Below are 19,122 nucleotides of genomic sequence, written 5' to 3'. Positions count from 1 at the left end.
GCTTTGTAGCACAGTATTTAATTAGTGCTTTTTAAAATTTTTTTTGGACAAATATTGTCATATGTCACAGCATTGTACAAGTTAGTTGCAGATGTTGAAAGTTATTTTTTCCAGGTAGAGCCTGCTGCCAGAACAAAAGTTTAATAAGCTTTATTGCAGCACTGCAGCCTTTTATAATGTTGACTTATGAAGGATAACACTTGAAAGAATTTTTAAGCTAATTAGAACATTAAAAAAAAAAAAAGAATCTCCTTCTATATTAGAGCAGCAATGCTTGTGCATGAATGAATGGACACAGGTAAAAGTACAGTTGCCTTACTATGTATTGATTTATGTTCTTTTCTGAATAATTTCTTCATAAATCAAGGTAATAAATGAGTTGGACAGGAGAACTTGGGGAGAATCAGTGGATTTCCAGAAACCAAGCATGCCAAGTTTTGCATCAGTCAGAAAGTCTTATCCTCAAGGGCACTGTGTCCTGATTTATTGCCTCTCAAATTGTGACTTAAAGTGTTTCAAGGCCTATCATAACCATTAGGTATATTTACCTGTAAGCTTTACAAAACCTTTCAACATTTCTTCACCTATTTTACCCCTCTTCCCTTAAATTTGTTATTTAGATGGCAAATCTCTATTTCTGTGTATTTAGAATATACCACAGCTATTCCCTATTGATACTTTCAGATGCTTTCCAAGTCTTGTTTTACATAATTTTTTATATCTTATTTCCTATAATCCAGTTTTTGTGGAGTGGTGGGTGGAAGGAGCCGGAGCCCTGGGGTGTCAGGCAGGGCAGGTGTGGTGTTGGGGTTTTAGGTGCTCATGAAAGCACCCCATGAGTGTTGTGGGTCCTTTCAGACACACAGGGGGAAAGGAGCTCCAGAGGGAGAGAAATGAGAGGAGAATCTGCAGAGTAAATGTGCTGAGCAATTTGTGGGGGAAAATCTCGTGAGCATGGCACTATTTAGTGCTGAGCATCCTGGTGGCTTCTTCTCCTGGTAATACTTTGTAAACCACCCTGTGCAGGGTGAAGCTACAGCTCCCACTCAAATGATAAAAACCCCTCTAATCAAGATTTCTATGTTTATTGCCATGGGTTTTTTTAATATTTTCATTGGTTGCCTGTCTGGATTTTACATTAGGCTTTCAAGCATTGAAACGAGGTTATTTTTAAACACTTTCTTCCTGCAAGATTTACATCGGAAAGAAAACAGACTTCTGACTAACAGATGAAAGAGGAATAACAAAATCAATTGCATATTTCTTTGTGACTCTGTATCACTACTTAAGATTTTTTATTTGGATTAAATTAATGCTTTTGTCCTTTGATAGTATGATATTTCCTAATCTGTCCGCTATTTTTTTATTGTAGGAATTTATTTTAGTATTATCTTGTGAAAATATCACAATAATTGAGTTTTATTATATGTAGCATGAACTTGTAAGGATGTGCATAGTGTGTATGCATTTCCTTCTTGGCTAATGGAGCCAGGATGCAGCTAATTGGGAAAGATTTTGTTAATTGCTCTTGTGATGTTGTGGATGGGATCAGTAGGTGGTCAGAAATATTTATTGAATCGATGCAAGCAATAAATAATTAATTGAGGCAACCTTTTATCATTCCCTCTCCCATTTCACGTTACTGACATGCTGGCATCAGCTGCATGTCCTTAACTGAACTTGCCAACTGCTTGGTTACACACAACTCCATTAAACATTTTACAAGTATTCCTTTAAAAGTAATATCTGCTCTTTATGCCAGCAAATTTGGCCCAAGTTTTGAGAGGTGTTCTCAAGTCAAAAAATGTATGGCTTTTGGTGATTCTCCTCCAGACATGATTGATCTGCTATTCCCTGAGACCCTGCTGAATATTTTAGAACAAAAATGATGAACCAGCAAAGGCAATGTAAAGCACTATATAAAGGCTATATTGCATATTGTTAAGGAAGATTAATTGGGGAAATAATTAATGTAGCCAAGTTATTAATTACTCTTTGCTTGTCCTGCAGTACCAGAGGCTTAAGAAACCTATCTTATTGCTCCTATCTGTCCCCAGAATTAATGATCTCTTATTTAGGCTGCTAGCTCTCCATGCATAAGCTATCACAATAATAGCAGTGCTTTCTTGTAGCCTGTGGTATCAGCATCCAGAATGCATCCATCTAGAAATGAGAGAAATAATCACTACTGCTTGTAAGTCTTCAGCCCTGAACAATACCCAGTCTGCTGAAACCCCAGAGCATGTTCAATAGTGGAACGTCAGAAACTGCTGAAGCAAAGCACAAAATTATTCAGGTTCTTTTTCATTTGTCAGTAAATTGGATTAAGGGATTCTAGCGGGGTGTGCTTGTGTGTGGCAGTATATCTAAAACAAATGCCCCAGTCAGAGCCAGCCACCTTACACTGTCTTCCTGACAGTAAATTGTATTCATCTGACTGCTCGAGGAGCTGTGAGAGGCGATGCTGCAGAAGGGAGGGAGGTGCTTGGGTGTTCTCCCTCCCCAGAGGTGCACTGACACCCTGCCTGTGTCCCTCACAGCCCAAACTGTGTGTGTCACATCTCACCTCATGTCCCAAAGATGGGTTTAGTAATGAGAGCAACAGGCACAACTGAACATCAAACACACTCTTGCCGCTAGGGAGGTGGGAGGGAGAATGGCTCTTGGGCATCAATAGACTGGGCAGGGCCCAGGGGGAGTGTGGTGATGTTCACAGGGGTCCCAGGATGAGGGAAGGGATGAGAATGTTGACTCCATGTTTCAGAAGGTTTGAGTTATTATTTTATGGCATATATTATAGCAAAACTATACTAAAAGAATAGAAGAAAGGATTTCATCAGAAGGCTAGCTAAGAATAGAAAAGGAATGATAACAAAGGCTTGTGACTGACCAAGACAGTCCGAGCCAGCTGACTGTGATTGGCCATTAATTACAAACAACCACATGAGACCAATCACAGATGCACCTGTTGCATCCCACAGCAGCAGATAATCATTGTTTACATTTTGTTCCTGAGGCCTCTCAGCTTCTCAGGAGAAAAAATCCTAAGGAAAGGATTTTTCATAGAAGATGTCTGTGACAGGTGAGAGCTCAGCACTGTGGAGAGGGGACAGCACAGCCTTCAGGACAGGGCTTGGCTCCTCTGCCTGCTTCTTTCAGACCTGTCCCAGGGACTGCTTTGCTCAGTTTGCATTTGGTGCTTTGGGTAGTAAAATGTTTTTGTAAAGAATATGAAACCATTATACCTTTTGTAATTTCATTATACCTTTTCTAATTTGGGAAATAGAGATTTAGTGATAATTTAGTGGTAAGTGAAGTGAGTGGTAATGCTGGAATTACTTTGTCAAGTGGGTATAACATCAGGGTGAAGCTGTGACCCAGCTGAAACCAAAGGGAATTTTACTACTAAAACCAGGATGGGTCAGGGCTTGCCCTGCAGGGTTTCACTTGCAGTGTCTCTGAAACCAAGCATGAGACACTCAGAGACACCAGAAATTTAGCAACATAATCGTGGAAGGGCTTGTGTTGAAGTGACCTTAAGGATCATCTAGTTCCAAATTATCAAATGCAGGCATGATTATGTTATTACATTTCTTTATTTCTTTGTGCATGGCAGCAAGTCCCACATCTGTGTGCTTTTTGCATTAGTTCAGAACAAGGAACAGTGCACATTCTCTTCAGAAAGGGTTAAATGGATGTGGCATGAGCTGCATGCTTTGCAGTATGAGGTACTGGAAGTATTTTTATCTTTCGAGCTAATTTGAAGAATTAATCTCAACTTTTAATACCCTGAAAGCAATGAGACCTTACTATTGATCTTATTCATGAGAAAAGGATAGCAGAGAATGCAGTACACAAGAGAAGTCACTGATATTTCTGGTAATGTTTATCACCGTTGTGAAATAACAGAATAATAGAATTTTTTTCTGTGTATATCTTTGTGTGAATTTAAGCCCAAACAGATGGATTTGCATATGTAACTCAATTTTTTTCTGTTTTTGTGCTTCTGGGAAGCACATTGCAGAGCTGGGACTTTACAGAATATAAATTTACCAAAACAAGTATGATTAATTAATCAGTCGATCTACTTAAGAAAACAGGAAAGCTACAAGCCATCACTTTGTCAGCTCTGTGTTAGTGGTGTATCTGGGAAACAGCATTTTCAGAAAGTCCCAAACTCGGTTTTAAATTATTCTCTTTGCTCACTTTTTAATGGAAAGGTAACTTTCCAGAATCTAGATCCTTTTAAAATGGAAAATGTGCAATATTATCTGAGGGAAGTATGAAGATGATTTACTATGCATGATTTTTTCAGTTTGTACACATTGGGCATGGTTATATTTTTGCTCAGGACGTATATATATATTTTCTGCTGAACTTTTCTCGATTGCTTTTTTTATCGGGTTTACAAATCAAATCAAACAGGTATATTGCAGAGCTCTGATATTATTTTCTGTGCTTATAGCACAATGTATTGAATTATGCTTGCTCATGTACTGCTGCTGCTATTCTCTCCAGATTGAGAGAGAATGACTGTGGGGGCTGTAAATTCACTTGGCTTCCAGCACCACCGGTTAAATCAAGAGCCCTGTTCAGGCTGGAGAAGAGACAGAGCAAGTGTTCATTACACAAATCAATTTGGTCAAAAGTACAGCACAGTGGGTACCCAACCATTGCTCACATAATATTGTCAACTTAATCAAATAATGCCTAGAAGACATTCACAAGCTCTTTTTCTCTGAGAAATAACTTGATTGGTGCAGCAGGAAAAAAAAAAACCAAAACAGGTGCTGTTTTGAGCATTCATTAAAAATTCAATGGGTGCTTTCTTTTTTGCTAAACTTAAAATTCTGAAGAGCTTTACCCTATGCTGGCATGTTTACATGAGATACTCATCATCTAATTTACCGTTGATAATATTTAAAAAAAAAAAAATCTGTTCATTTTTTCCCCTCTTTCTTTTCTCCCTGTAAATATTTTAGAGGTTATTCCTGCTAGAATTAGGCTGTTGTTCTTCTAGAATTGGTGTGGTTTTAAAAGATATGCAGCAGATTTGTGTTTGTTTGCAGGTTGTAGCAGAATGATCAGGACTTGGTAAAGCTTTCTCATGTTCCAGTAATACTTATTTTCACTTTGTCCAGAAAGAGATAAAAGGTTTAGATCCATTTCAGGCATTCCTATGGTCTGTGTTCCATTCAGTGTTTAAAAGCTGAGATTGGGAGCAGCGTTCCTGTAGGGGTGTGCAAACAGTTTTCTGCATTTCATTGTGTTGGAAACAGGCATTGAGGGTGAAAGATTTTGCGCACACCATCGTGGTTTTGTAGGAAATGAAAGATATTAGTCAGTGAAAAAGAGTGGAGGGAAAGTGGAACACTTAAAATTCCGGTGTAAGGAGCATTGCAGGGCTGGCTGTCTGCAGTGATGGATGGAAAGGGACACAGAAAATTGCTATTAGCCAGCAAGGAGAATGGAATGGGGTTTTTCTGCCCAGGCAATGTGCACAAGGCCCTCTCTGATTTCAGGTTCACTGACCATTGTTTTATTGTGTGTGGGGCCTTTGCCACCAGTGCTGGGGGTGGGAGATGAGACTCCAGTGTCCAGTCGGGATCAGCTGGGAAATGGGGTTGTATTAGGGGCTGCATGAAGGTTTTAGAATGTATTTTTGAGTGAAAATTGCTGCAAACTTGGATTAAAATGGCCTTAAAGGAAGGAAGGGGGGAGGGGGAGTTAATATTTTTTTCCAAACAAAAAGTTTTCAAATTTATTTTATCCAAACAAATATTTGGTTTAATGATTTTCTTCACTTGTATAATTTTTGGTTCTTAAATTCTCAGGAAAAATCTAGGAAGGGAAACCAGAAAAATTACTTCAACATTTTTACTTCAGCGTGAAGTCTTTAAGAACTTGAATAAAGTCTTTTAAATAATAGAAGCTTTTTGGTTCTAGAACTGAGTTAAGGAAACAAAAAGAAAAGTATTTTGCTAAAGGTAAAGAATTTCTTTAGGGAAGGATAGATATTAACTCTCCTGATGTTGGATTTGGTTTAAAAGGATACCAAATGTTTATACTGAAATTATCTTACATCAAAAAAATCCTTTTCTGAAATGCCCTCTTTGATATGTTAGAATGTTTCAATTCTAATTTATTTTAACACTTAAGCCTTCAGCAGCTCACTGAAGTAAAGGGAGCTCACCTCAATTTGTTTTGCTGAGTGAGAATTTGATCTTCTATTTCTGCTTTCTGTTTTTATAACTTTCATTATAAGTCTTAAGACTATCATATATTAAGAATTTTAATTTTTTATAATTGCAAATATGTGGTGGAATAGGGGCCAGAAAGCAGCCTGATTGCATCCAGGACTGCAGGGATGGAGGAAGGATAAGGCTACATCCTCACATGAATTAATTTTTCAAGGATTATCAAACACCACTCTTCAGGTCCCTCAGCAGTGAAGGTATTCTCCTGGAATGTGTTCTGTATGTGTTAGGTAAATTAGATTCTGGTTCCATGAGTCCACAGAGCTCTGAAAGTTGCCTGGATGGGATTTTTCAAAATCCAGCCTGTCCTCTGTCCCTGGTGTGTTTTACCTCCTTGGTGTTAATTTTTGCATCATCTTCACATTCCAGTTCCAATTCATGGTTATCCTTGTCCAGCTCTCCGGGCACAGCCGTGGATTTCTGGATGATAATGTGCTTTGTGAAGAGCCTGTTACATTGCCAAGCCTTTTCCTATGTTCTACATGCTTTAGCCCTGGTAATTCTGCCCCAGGGATCTTGAGGGTCGAGGACAGTTATGAATTGTTGGTGACAGGGACTTGCTAAAGTTTCTGGTTTTCAGCCCTCGCTGCCCAGACTCTGAGGCATTCTGTGCTGAGAGTGCAGATTTGAGGCTTCTTAGAATAAAATTTGTTTTTAAAAGTGGTAAAACCAACCAAAGGCCTGGAAAATACCAGTATACCTGGATTTATCCTCTTCACCCATCATTTGTAGCTCCATTTTAACACCACCTTCAGAAACCCCACTGGATTTTGTTGACCATAATCTGTTCGGCTGCTAAGTAGGGCAGTTGCTCCCAGTGCTTTGGGATGTTTGTGGTGCACAGCTCAGCCCTTCTACTCCTCATTTCTATGAATAACATGAACAGAGATTACTCTTTTCCATTTGCATTTGTACAGGACACTGATTATATAATTTCTTCCTTGGGCACCCTCTGTTCCTGAAGCTTAACAGCACCTTTAGAATTCTTTACTTCTCTTCAGACTAATCTAATTGACCTCAAATTCTTCTGGAGTGTTGTATTTCAAGAGTTTCCAGTCTGTCTTCCCCCCACATACCAAATTTCTTCCGTGTTTCTCTCCTTTTATGCCTGAAGGTAGAAAATAATCCCTGTGGTGTCTCTGGGCGAGATATCTACATCAAAATCTCAAGTTTGAATTTTTGAGTTGATTTTAGCTAACAATAGATTAGCATGGAACATTTTTGTCTCTTGACAGCTATATACCATATTTTCTATCTAAATCTCTAAATATTCATAAAGATAAATTATTTACTTTGTGGGCCTGTGAGTTCAGGGAGTAGCACATGAAGAGATGTGGTGGCACTGACTCAGTTTTAGGTTTACACTTGATCTGGTCCCATTATGTGTTTGGATCACTTGTAAATCTTTCTTCACTTGTAAATCTTTCTTCAGTGCCCACAAAAGTTTGTATTTGTGTGAGTCTCATCGTATCCTGTGAAATATCAGAGATGCTCCTGATGGACTGATGCTGCTGCAGACATGAGCACCTTTATTTATAAAGTGCTCTTAGCACAGAACTATAGGCAATATAGATGGTAGTACTTTTAATTTGAGACCATTTGTATTACTTAGGGAGGATATTGTTGAATTTCACTTGCTAGAATTCAATTTCTATGTAGTTATTGCTGATGTAAATGATGTGTTCTGTTTGAGTTCTTTTGCTTCCTCTTCAACAGGCTTGTTGGTAATAAAGCTGTGTGGTAAGGTTTATTTTATTTAACCATTTTTATGTTGCTTAAACTGTTGTCTCCTAAAAGAAATTTCATACTAGCAGGAAATGGGCAAGTTCTCCTTTTTGTTCTTTAAATGAGAAAACTGAGAAAGACAAACTGAATGTGACATTAGCACACAAGAGAAAGATGAATAATTAGAAAAACAACGGGGTCAGAAGGAAAAAGGGAAGAGCAGAGAGAGTGATTGCTGTCAGATCATCCTTGTAGTTTTTCATTCAACCATTTTCTTTCCCCTTCTATTCTTCCCAACCCTTCTGCCCATGCAAAGGAGTGGCTGTGCTGTTTTAAAATACCCATACAGAGCCTTGGCTAATGACTGTGTGCTGTACAAGCAGTAATTAATTAGGCACTGTAGGACATCATTAAAGAACAGAGATGAGTAATTTCTATAACATACTGATAGACCAGCGCTGGTTAATTTTACTTTTTGGATGAGGGGCATTTTATGTTTTTTTTCCTCATCTCACTGCAGATTTATAATTTGTTTGTCAAATCATAACACATGGCAATGTCCTTCTGTTTTAAACCAGAATTTTAACCCAGGGAAGGGTGTCCCTGTAAGAAGGACCATGACATAACCTCATTGCGGTGAGGAGGAAAATCTGCACAACTTTGTTTCTGGGTCTCGCACTTGTGTCAGGCAACCTTCACCACTGATTAAACTTCTGTTCCCTCTGACAACTCAAGGCCTTTTCCATAATGGGCACCATTTATCTGGACAGGATGACCCTCCAGTGCCCATCAGCGCTGCTTATGGAATGGCAAAGAGGATGAGATGTGTTACCTGCCTGCTGTGGGGAATCCCAGTGGCCTCTGAATAAAAGCACTAATCTCATTTCAAAGTGTCTGGCTTGCCCTGCCAGCAGGCAGCATTTGGACTGCAGGTCCTGTTCCTTACCTCGGCAAACACAGAAAGGGTTAAAGGAATTTCTGCAGTCTTATAGGAATTCATTTGTTATTTAAGAATAGCTAAGCAAATCTATAATAATAATTTACTCATTCTCCAGTTTATTCCAAATACATGTTATCACTGGAAATGTATGCTGTTGAGACAGAAATGGATTTGATTTTCATGTATTTAAACTTCAGGTATTCCTCACTACTTTGGAGCAGATTTAACTGTTTTTAGGTTGGTTGGTTGGTTGGTTTATTTGAGTTTTCTTTTTTTGAGAATTTAAGTTCACCCCCTTGTATTAAAAATGTCAGAAATACTTACACTGTGCTTTATTTTACTTTACCCTTTTAGCAGACAGATGATGCAGCACAGACCGATGGCCAGCAACAGACACAATCCTCTGAAAACACAGAAAACAAATCACAGCCCAAACGGCTCCACGTCTCAAATATACCATTCAGATTCCGGGATCCAGATCTTAGACAAATGTTTGGTGTAAGTGCTCATCATTTATTTCTGGGGTTTTTTATTTTTACATTTGCATTGCAATAGGTGTTTTGTATTACAGGCAGCAGTGAGGGCTCTGTCTCTGATTGAGGCTGTTTAACCATTTTCAGGAAAGATTCCCCTTTAATCTGTGTATAATCAAACATCTGATTTGCCAGTCACAACTGGGAAATGACAGTGATTCTGCAGGATGTGATGCACTTGGGTGCTTTGTACTACATGCACAAAAAGCTATCTGTGGTGTTTTAAATGCATGCATATTGCTGCTGTACACATCTAGATTTATCTGCCTGCTTCTATTGATTTTGGAGAGTGTGATGTTAAACACTCAGTGCCTGACCTCCTGAGTAAAGGAGGGCACAGGGTGAATTTCAGCACAAAGTTCAGACACAGGAGCCCTCACCCATCTCCACAGGTTTTGTAGGTCTGCAAAAACCTTTGAAGGTTTTAGTTAGTATTTTTCTGTAAATGTCTCTGTTTGTGCTTTCCCCCAGGCCAAGCTGCCTTCAAGCACATCCCCTGTGTTTAACACAGGCTCTGGACACACCATCAGCAATAGGATTATAAACAAGAGAGCTTAGACTGCCTTTCTACTCCCTGATCCAAGAACTCTCAGGTTTAGTTTGAAATGCCCACTAAACCTAATCTAGAAATGTACTTGATCATCTATTGGAACCCAAGTCAGGACTGAAGTATTTCTGTTACTCTCACTGCCTTTATTCTGCCTCACTAAACCCAATTCTCTCCTGCATTACAGCTGGTTATTCAGTGCAGCACCAAGCGCCTCGTGGCTCTGCACTTCTTTCCCTCTTTCACGTTCAGATTTTTAAGTTGTTCTAAAATGTGTTTGTATGTGAGTCAGAGGATGGTGTTTCTCAGTATTTATTCCTCTGAAGGAAACAGTTGCTGGAAAAAGAATCCTGTTGTAGTACTGGGAAATGAGTGACTGTTCTGCTAGATCTGCCTTGGTACAAGTTGCCTCCCCTGAACACAGCTTCCAGCTCATCAGCAGAATAGCAGAAGGCATAATAATTAACCCTCCAGAGGAAAAAAATGCTAATTTATTTAAACTAAACAAACCACTTAAAATAGGTTTTATTTGAAAAAACATTAAATGAAAGGGTTTTTTTTTTTTGGTAGGTATTGTCGTAATTTATAAATGAATAAACACATTTCTTTTTAATGTTTCTAAGTCTTAGGTCTCAAAAGACTGACCCTGGAGAATGGCTGGAGTTTCCAGCTGAGTTCCAGGATGACTTGGTACCAGAAAAATTATAGCTTCTGAAATGATAGAAAAATGAGATTTCTCTATGTGTGAGTTGAAATATTTAATATGAAATATGGCAGGTCTGAATTATGTCCATGTTAAGCACATAGTATATGATCTTTTTACATGGACATGAATATAACAGAGGAGAATTGTTTAAATATCAAGTCTGTGTCTGAATCAAGGCTGAAGTGGAAGTTAAAGCATTGATTAAATAGTGAATGCAAGAACATGAAATAAGGCCAAGTATACCAAGTGATGGTTGATTTTCTTCATGGTCAAGTTGAAACTCTTTAATAAGCTAGAGAAGGAATACTGTCCTTGCTGGCCTGTAATTGTTTATTAGATCTGAAAAGACTGGAGTGCTCATTTCTGCAGTTCCTGGGACTCTTTTGGATTATTCTCCATTTTCCTTTCTCCTTTTTGTTTAAGATATTGGGTCACTTACCAATGCCAACACTGATCCATAGTGCATGTTAATGATTTATGAAATAACAGAAATTACCCCCTGCTGCATTACATTGTCACCTCACAAGATGTGTCCTAACAGAAAGTGTTCTACCACTTATTCCCTTCCTAAGGCAGATCCAGCAGGGCTTTTGCTCTGGGACAAGCAGCTGGGTTCAGCTTTTTTGTGTGCACACAAGGTCTAGGGAATTGAGTGCTGTTGAAGGTCAATAGGAATAACAGTCACTTCTAATATCATTCTAAAAATGCAATTTTGAGCAGAGAGAAAAATCCCCCCAAAGTGAGTATCCATTCTAATTTTCCAAATTATGCTCCAATAAGACCAAGCTTCTTAGGGCATAATGGTTACCCATTTCAGCAAGGGTGGAAAGAAGTCCTCAGTCCATGAAGCCAGCAACAAAACTCCCACCTGATTTAATCTTATTCCTGTAACGCAGAATTAACCAAACTCCTTCACCTCTTCTGGAAAATGCAGAAATTTGGGATTTTACTTCACTGTCCTTTCAGTTTAATGCTCTTTCCTCTCTGTCAGGGGCTTCACTGAGCTTCAAGTTCCACTGTGGAGTGTTTGTAATGAGCAGAATTATGCACACAATTTAGAAATAATATTGATCTGACTCCTTTTAGTGTTGTCTTTTTTTTTGTGTGTGTTTAAAATATTTGGTTTTATATCATTTAACATTTGTAAAGCTTTGCAGCATTTCCTGAAACAAACCTTTGAATTGTATATGATAGAAGAGTTGAAGTTATCTAATTTTCATGTGACTTTTTCTGTTTCTTTGCAGCAATTTGGTAAAATCTTAGATGTTGAAATTATTTTTAATGAGCGAGGCTCAAAGGTAAGCAGTTTAATTCACCTGTGGAATTTTGTGTTTTGTTTAAAATATCTGAGTAAAAGGAAACAACTGCACTGCTGTGACAAAATAATGCCTGAAATTTTATGTTAGTGAAAACATCTTCTGAGCTGTCAGTCAGTTTTCTAAGCAGTATGAAAATCATTGGACTCATATCTTTTAAAGGGGGTAATTTTAACTACTCCAAACTGTCATCTGTTATATGGGGATGTTGTTTTTTGCTGTCCTTATTGTTCAAGGGTAATTATTTCATTTATTTTATGAGTCCATAGTTATTAACGATATTTGTAGGCAGGTTTGTATCAGTACAGGTATTTTTTTTCCTTTATTAAAATGAAAGATGACAATGATACCCAATAACTATCCTCTTTAGTAATTAATTAGCTGAGGAAATATGTGATTGTTCCAGATGAAGTGCAGATGTTTTCCTCTTTAGTTAAAGCCTTAGTACACCAACCCTTTGAAAACAATCTATTTTAGCATTTATTTTATTAAAAGAGTTCTTATTGTATTGCAGACATTTAATATTTTTTTCCAAAATTACTTTGCCTTAAATGCATACTTCAATTTATTCAGTATTTAAGAAATAAAGCAAGATTGAATGGCCAGGACTGCATCACCTGGTGCCAAACTGTAGCCCAGTGTGTTCACCTGTGATATCAGCTGCATTATAGGGGTTTATGTCTGTCATATACATATCTTTTGTTCCTTTTCTTGCCATGTCAGACACACTAAAAAGTTTATTCACGAATGTTTCAATCTTCCTGTAACTCATATATCATTTATTATTAGTGATGGAATGTTATCCCTGCTCTAGACATACTGTAACCTGTCATATTTAAAGAATCATATACATCAAAAATCTATCTTAAATCAGATGTATTTTAATTCTGTTAATATTTATTTTCTGGAATTAAAGCCTTTACTTTTTTTTTTTTAACCTAAATGGAACAGCTGAAATCTCCTGGTTTATTACTCAGACATTAATTAGTCCCCTTGCCTGCCAGCCCAAACTCAGCTGGAACATTCATCACTTTTTCAGTAAACAACTAAAATGGATGGAATTTGATGGTGGCTTAGAATCTGCTACTCTGGCCAAAATTTATTATTGTTAAATTATGGTTGTTCAACAATGTTTGCAAAAGACATGGATTGCCCAGACCTGCTGCTGCTGTGTAATCCCATTAATTTCCAGAGCCGTCCCCCACTGGCCACCTTCGCTGCTTGTGCTGACAGGGTGGAGCTGAGCACACGTGGGAGGAGTTTAAACTTTGGTTTAGCCACTAAACCTTCCCCAGGTGGGCATTTTAACCACCACACCTGCACAAGTGTAAGGTTTTGTTAGGGTTTTGGGGGATGGCATAAGGAGATGCTTCCAAATTGATCTTTTTTTTTGACGTTGGCTTTGCAGCGTGAAAACATCCCGGTGCCTTGTGCTAAAGGCGAGATCCTGGAAAGGATTTCAGAAGGAAAAGGCTTTCCTGGCTGGATTTGTAACATCCCTGCCTCAGTTAGACAGGTCAGACTCGTTACAGAAGGCTCCTGCTCCACCAGGGCTGCAGCCCAGCTGTCTGCAGGGAGCTGCTGGAGGTGCCTGAGGCAGGGCTGGGTGCATCTCACCTTGCTCAGAGATATTTCAGCTATAGCTACAGGGTATTTTCATACTTTCATTTGCAGAAGTACCTTTAGATTCTCTCAATTAAATGGAAAGTTAAGGAAAAAGAAATGTTAGGAATTGAGAGGGACATCTTTTTTCTGTTCTTTTTCTTTTTTTTTTTTCTTTTTAATCTGATCATTTCGTGTCCATTCTGTAGGAATTAAGATGCACCAGATTAAAGTCCCATTCCTGGCAGTGCTTATCTATGTTTTCATAAAATCCCACTGAAACTGAAAGGACTACTAAGTGGTTTCAGACTGAGTACAGGTAACAAAGTTTGCAGGATCAGAATTCAAATTTGTTTCTAGCTGCAGTTTGGCATAAGAATTGCTAGAATTGTTTTTTGTTTCTGTTTCTTTTTCTTTCTTTTTATTCTAGTAGTTAATGTTTTAAGTTATTGTTGCAAAAACAACAGAAGGAATCTCATTCTCATGCCATAATAGTTAAGAAAAATGGAATTGCATATTCAAAAAACATAACATTAGAACACCACTGTAAAGTATAAAATCATTTTGCAGAAGGGAGTCCTTCCATAAAAGAAAACCCTAAATCAATGAAAGAGTCATACTACAAATTTCTGCTGGTTTGAATGTGTAATCATAATGAAGAAAGCTTTGCTAAAATATACAGCAGCACTGATGACTTTTGAATTTTTGACCATTTTCTATCAGTTATAAATCAATGCTCTAGACAGCTCCATATATACATTCGGAAATCTGTTTATGTGTGTATTTATTAATGTGTATCTAGTGTATATTACATTAACACCTATTTCTTCAAATAAGGAGCACTCCAAAGCGCCTCCCAAATTAAATCAGAACCTTCTCACATACTAACTTGGCTATTATTAAATCACTTGACAGATTTTAAAAATAAAAGGCATATATTTGCATTACCAGTTAATAGAATGCAGCTGTTAACTCAGCTGCAAATTAAATTGATGCTGAAGTGTTTGTGTAGGTATTTCAATGTGTGATGGGTAAGTCTGTGTTTTGTTCTTGAGTTTCTCTGACAGCCAGGTGAAGTTAAACATTTGCATAAATAGTAAGAGCTTAAGTTAAGTAGTGTTGATGATGAGAATAAGTACAATGTAAGAAATTAAAAAATGACAATGAGTATTATTTTCAGAATCTTTGAAGTTCTTGTCTTATCTTGGCTTGTGGCTCCACTTTCTATGTTTTTCTAATTTTTTAGTGTAATTAGGTTTTTATCTTTCTCTTTAGCTGTTTGAACAAAAGTTAACTGGTAGCACTGTGAGCTGAGGAGAGTGACAGAAAGTTTTGACTAAACTCCCTCCAAATGTTTGCAATTCCAAGAGGGGACAATTTCTCAGGCAAGATAACAGGAAAAAACCAAACAGAATTGGGGGAATTTCTACTATTGAATGGAGTTACTCTGCTTAGATCCATGGATCCAGTGATGTTTTTTGCTGTGAAATTTTCTTAATGGTATCCTAAATTAAGAGGGTTTTTTTACAGAGCTTGAACAAGATGGGACAAAGCATTTGTAGAAGAAATAAAAGTTTGAAGTTAAGGATGGGTTTAAGTATAAGCAAAGCCTGTACAGGGATCTAAACCATGGAGATCAGTGCTGAGGAGGGGGATTTGCTTTCCCTCACCACTCCTGGTGCTTTGGGAAAAAGAGAGTTCCATCCTCAGTGCCTTGTGGCAAGTGAGGTCGTGGCCTTGTGCTAAAATTGTGGAGAGTGGTGTGGAGAAAATGTGTGGAATCAGGAGCTGTGAGAATGGCTTCAGCTGGGGCTGCAGCTGCTGGCAGAGTGCTTGGGAGCTCAGGCTTCAGGCTGGGTTTAAACGGGGAAAAAAGAGTTGCTGTGCTTCAGCTGCTTTAGAGAGACACTGCTGTACGTAAATGTCCCTTTTTGCATGATAAATGGGAATAAATAAATAACTTTATTCTTTGAGTTATTTGAGTAGGTGAAATAACCCAAATAACCCAGGAAATTATCCTGAGAGTAACTTCACTTTTTGTTGGTGGTTGACTAATTAGCTCTGCAGTCCATACCCATTCATTTCTCACTGCTTGGTGTCAGTTTTGCCTTAGTTTGATATTTGGTTTCCCCTTTGTGTAAATGAATGTAGAAATGTCTTCCCTTTCTTTTTATTATTATTTTTTCCCTTTTTTTTTTTTTAAACCAGTCACTTTGTGTAATAGATAGCCCTGCAGAGAGTGTTCCTAGCGGGTGAACACTGGCAAAACTCAACAAAGGCAGACGAGTGGCTGATTGCTCAGGAGCAGAACGGAGTTCAGGCTAAAACAGAAATAAAAAAATAAAAGAAACGGTTTTAGTAGCTCTTAAACTATGTCAGCACTGTCTGTGTGCAAAGCACCACGTGCAACTTGTAAATGGTTCTGGGTGTGAAAGCTCAGGGATGTAGAGGAGCGTTTGTTTGGATAATTTTGGGAGGCATGCAAAGGCATTGTAGTGCTAATTCAAGAATTACTTCAAAGGGTTGGTGTATGTTTCTAAAATGTTCTTCACTGTCAGATTTGTCCAAAATATTTGCCATTTTAAACTGTGTTTAGTTTAACTCAGGGCATAAAAGGCAATTTAGTAGGATTTGAAATGTTTGTTTTAGCCTAGTATTATAAAGGAGGGGATTTGTTATAAGCAGAATTTCAGATTTGTGCTACTAGCATGGGATTCTGGAGTTTTACCAGTTGCATGTTCTATATGTGGAAAATAATATGCAGAACAAGTAAATGAAGCAGTTAAATTTATTCAAAACGTTTGCATTTTTCTTCTTTTATCAGAATTTCTTTTTCTATTCACATCATGTGATTTTCTTTGATCTGTTAATACAAGAAAGTTTATACTTTGTTCTGAAAGTACTTTTGTTTTGTTGGTGGTTTTCTCTTTTTTTTTCCTTTTTTCCTTTTATAAAAAAATAAGTAAAGGCTGTATAGTTTGACAAAAGTTTAAGTTACCCTAGTGTTGCATGGGAACAGTGTTTCTTATGATCACAACAGCATGACTAAGTAGGCAATGTTTAGAGTATATTGACATTCAGTGTTGAATTTTGTGCACATGTTTTTTATTTCGTTGAGATATCTGCATGTCATTAAAATGTGGTTCATTTTCTTTTCTCATTAGTTCATTTTTTTCTATGTGAAAACACTGTAATTTATTTTAATTTCATTTTCTTATTGTTAGATTTATTTTCCTCTGTAGTGACATGTAGAAAAGGTATTTTTGGTATCATTCTTTGACTTTCTCAGAGGGTATTATCTAACTGATGACAGGGAAAAAAAAATTTGTTCACATTTGTTGCTTATTTATTGCACATCTCAATACAACTATAATTTTTCTAATTTGCATGTTACAGAAATGAAGCGAGGACAAGAAAAATATTAAATTAAAGAGAGAGAACATAAGCAAACAAGTGGTCATTGACTGAAATAATAATGTGCATGTTGTTTTCCCCCCTTCTCCCTCCTGCATGCAGGGATTTGGTTTCGTAACTTTCGAAAATAGTGCTGATGCGGACAGGGCGAGGGAGAAATTACACGGCACCGTGGTAGAGGGCCGTAAAATCGAGGTGCATGTTCAAAATATTTTCCTTTTCATCTTTTTTATAAATGTCTGCTTCACTCTCATTTGTTGTTTCAGATGCATCATTGGTGTCTTCTGTGTGCTCCCCTTTCCCCCTTCCCATTGTTTATATATATATTTATATATAAAGAGAGAGAATCTGGCCTTACTTGGGTTTTTTATTATTATTTCTTTTGTAATTATTATTATTATTATTATCATTGTTGCTGAAAGGTGGATGATGGATTTGAAAGCAAAAAAAAAAAAGCTTTAATATTTTGAAGTTATTATTTTGGATGTTTTGTAAATCAATGGGTGCAGTAGATTCCAAAAACCAGCCAACAAAAAAAAAAAATTAGAAAATTTGAGAACAATAACAACAAAAAAAAAGTGTGACAGACAAAACAAAAACAAACAAAAGGTTGTTTTTTTCTTTTTTTTTGTTTTACTTTTTTTTTTTTCCTTTTTTTTTTGTTTTTTTTTTCTTTTTGTTGCTGCAGGGTTGATGTGGGATCCACAGTGGCTTTCAAAAAATTCAGATTGGGAAAGAAGCATCCAAAAGATGCGCAAGAAACAAAGCTAGACTAGAGACCGAGCAATTGTCATGTTTAATTTTCAAGAAGCTGGGTGGCCTGAGCCATCCCCATCTCCAAAAACCTCCAGCCACGTTTGCCATGCCACTGGATCCCCTTCAACACTGCCTCAGTCGTATTTGTTAGAATTTAAAAAAAAAAGAAAAAAAAAAAAAAAGAAAGAATTACCAATTGAAAATGCTGTCGTCTTTTGAGTAAGATGTTGCATATTTTGCCTTTTCATTTTCCCCCTCGACGGTAGCGCTTAGGGCCCTCACCAAACTCTCAGTAACCATGGTAACTGTATACATACCCATGCTGGCGATGGTGCTGAATGGTAAGTGGAGAAGTCCATCTGCCGTTTCACGTATTTAGCGCTGATATACCACGTGGATTTTTTTGACTTGTTGTATTAAGTTTTCTTGATGCTACATTTTTTTCTATATATTGGTACGCCTGTAATTGAGTGTACGTTTTAAGCAAGCCTGGGAGGCACTGATTGGATTGAGGATATGACTTCGTGCACATCTTACTCAGATTGTTAACTCCATATTGTGTTAAATAATGCACCCTCTTTTTATCCTTTTGTTAGCTGTGATTTTAAAGCTTGAATGATTTTGTTAATTCTTGCAATGAAAAAGGCTCTTGTTCCAAGTGTTGAATGCTAGATGTTGCTTTTCCAATGGTACTTCTCTTCTAAAGGGTTATGTTGCACACTGCTAAAATTCGTTTGTCCCTTTTTTGACATTTTCTTTGTTTCCTTGTACCTTGTCTCTTTCCTTTCTACTCCACTGCATGTTCCTTCATATAATCTTTTTCTTTTTCTTCTGTTTTGAGTATTTATTGTATCAGTGTTATCATGGAATACAAGCATGCTCTTAAGTCTTAAATTATGCAGTACCTTTTAATTTGCTTTTAATGTCTTTTTATTAAAGTTTAAATGATATGATGTTGCTTTATTGAAATGATTTGTAAGTTAAAATGGTTATGAAAGTAAATGTAATTATAAATAGTATGATTTTGTTATGCACCTGTTGCCTTCTATAAATTAAATTGCATTTTATTTTCACATGACTAATAGCAGTAATAATGCATGCCTTTAATAGTGACACGGGCCCTGCCTGTAACCCTTTCTAATCCCCTGTTCTATGTGCTTAGGTAAATAATGCCACAGCGCGTGTAATGACAAATAAAAAGACCGTCAACCCTTACACGAACGGTAAGTGCATGAGCCCCTGCTCTGGGTGACTGTCCCTGCATGCCACCCCCAGTCCTGCTCAACGGGGCACTCGCTGCTCCTGGGGGGTCCCACTCTGCACCTC

General features: G+C 37.5%; 1 protein-coding gene across 28 annotated transcripts in view; it reads left to right on the top strand.

Annotated features, from left to right (window-relative positions):
* The window catches only part of RBFOX1 (RNA binding fox-1 homolog 1), a 667,961-nt gene that overhangs the window by 563,831 nt on the left and 85,008 nt on the right, over positions 1-19,122 (top strand). For all 28 annotated transcript variants that reach the window (XM_014309823.2, XM_031062663.1, XM_031062661.1 and 25 more), the window contains 4 exons: positions 9,277-9,420; positions 11,953-12,006; positions 17,143-17,235; positions 18,959-19,019. In XM_014309823.2, coding sequence (XP_014165298.1) covers positions 9,277-9,420; positions 11,953-12,006; positions 17,143-17,235; positions 18,959-19,019 — 352 coding nt within the window. The remainder of the gene's footprint in view (positions 1-9,276; positions 9,421-11,952; positions 12,007-17,142; positions 17,236-18,958; positions 19,020-19,122) is intronic.

The sequence above is a fragment of the Geospiza fortis genome, unplaced genomic scaffold (assembly GCF_000277835.1).
Source record: "Geospiza fortis unplaced genomic scaffold, GeoFor_1.0 scaffold146, whole genome shotgun sequence".
In the NCBI taxonomy this organism is placed as follows: domain Eukaryota; kingdom Metazoa; phylum Chordata; class Aves; order Passeriformes; family Thraupidae; genus Geospiza; species Geospiza fortis.
Note: the sequence above shows the minus strand (reverse complement) of the source record. Positions and strands in the feature narration are given on the sequence as shown.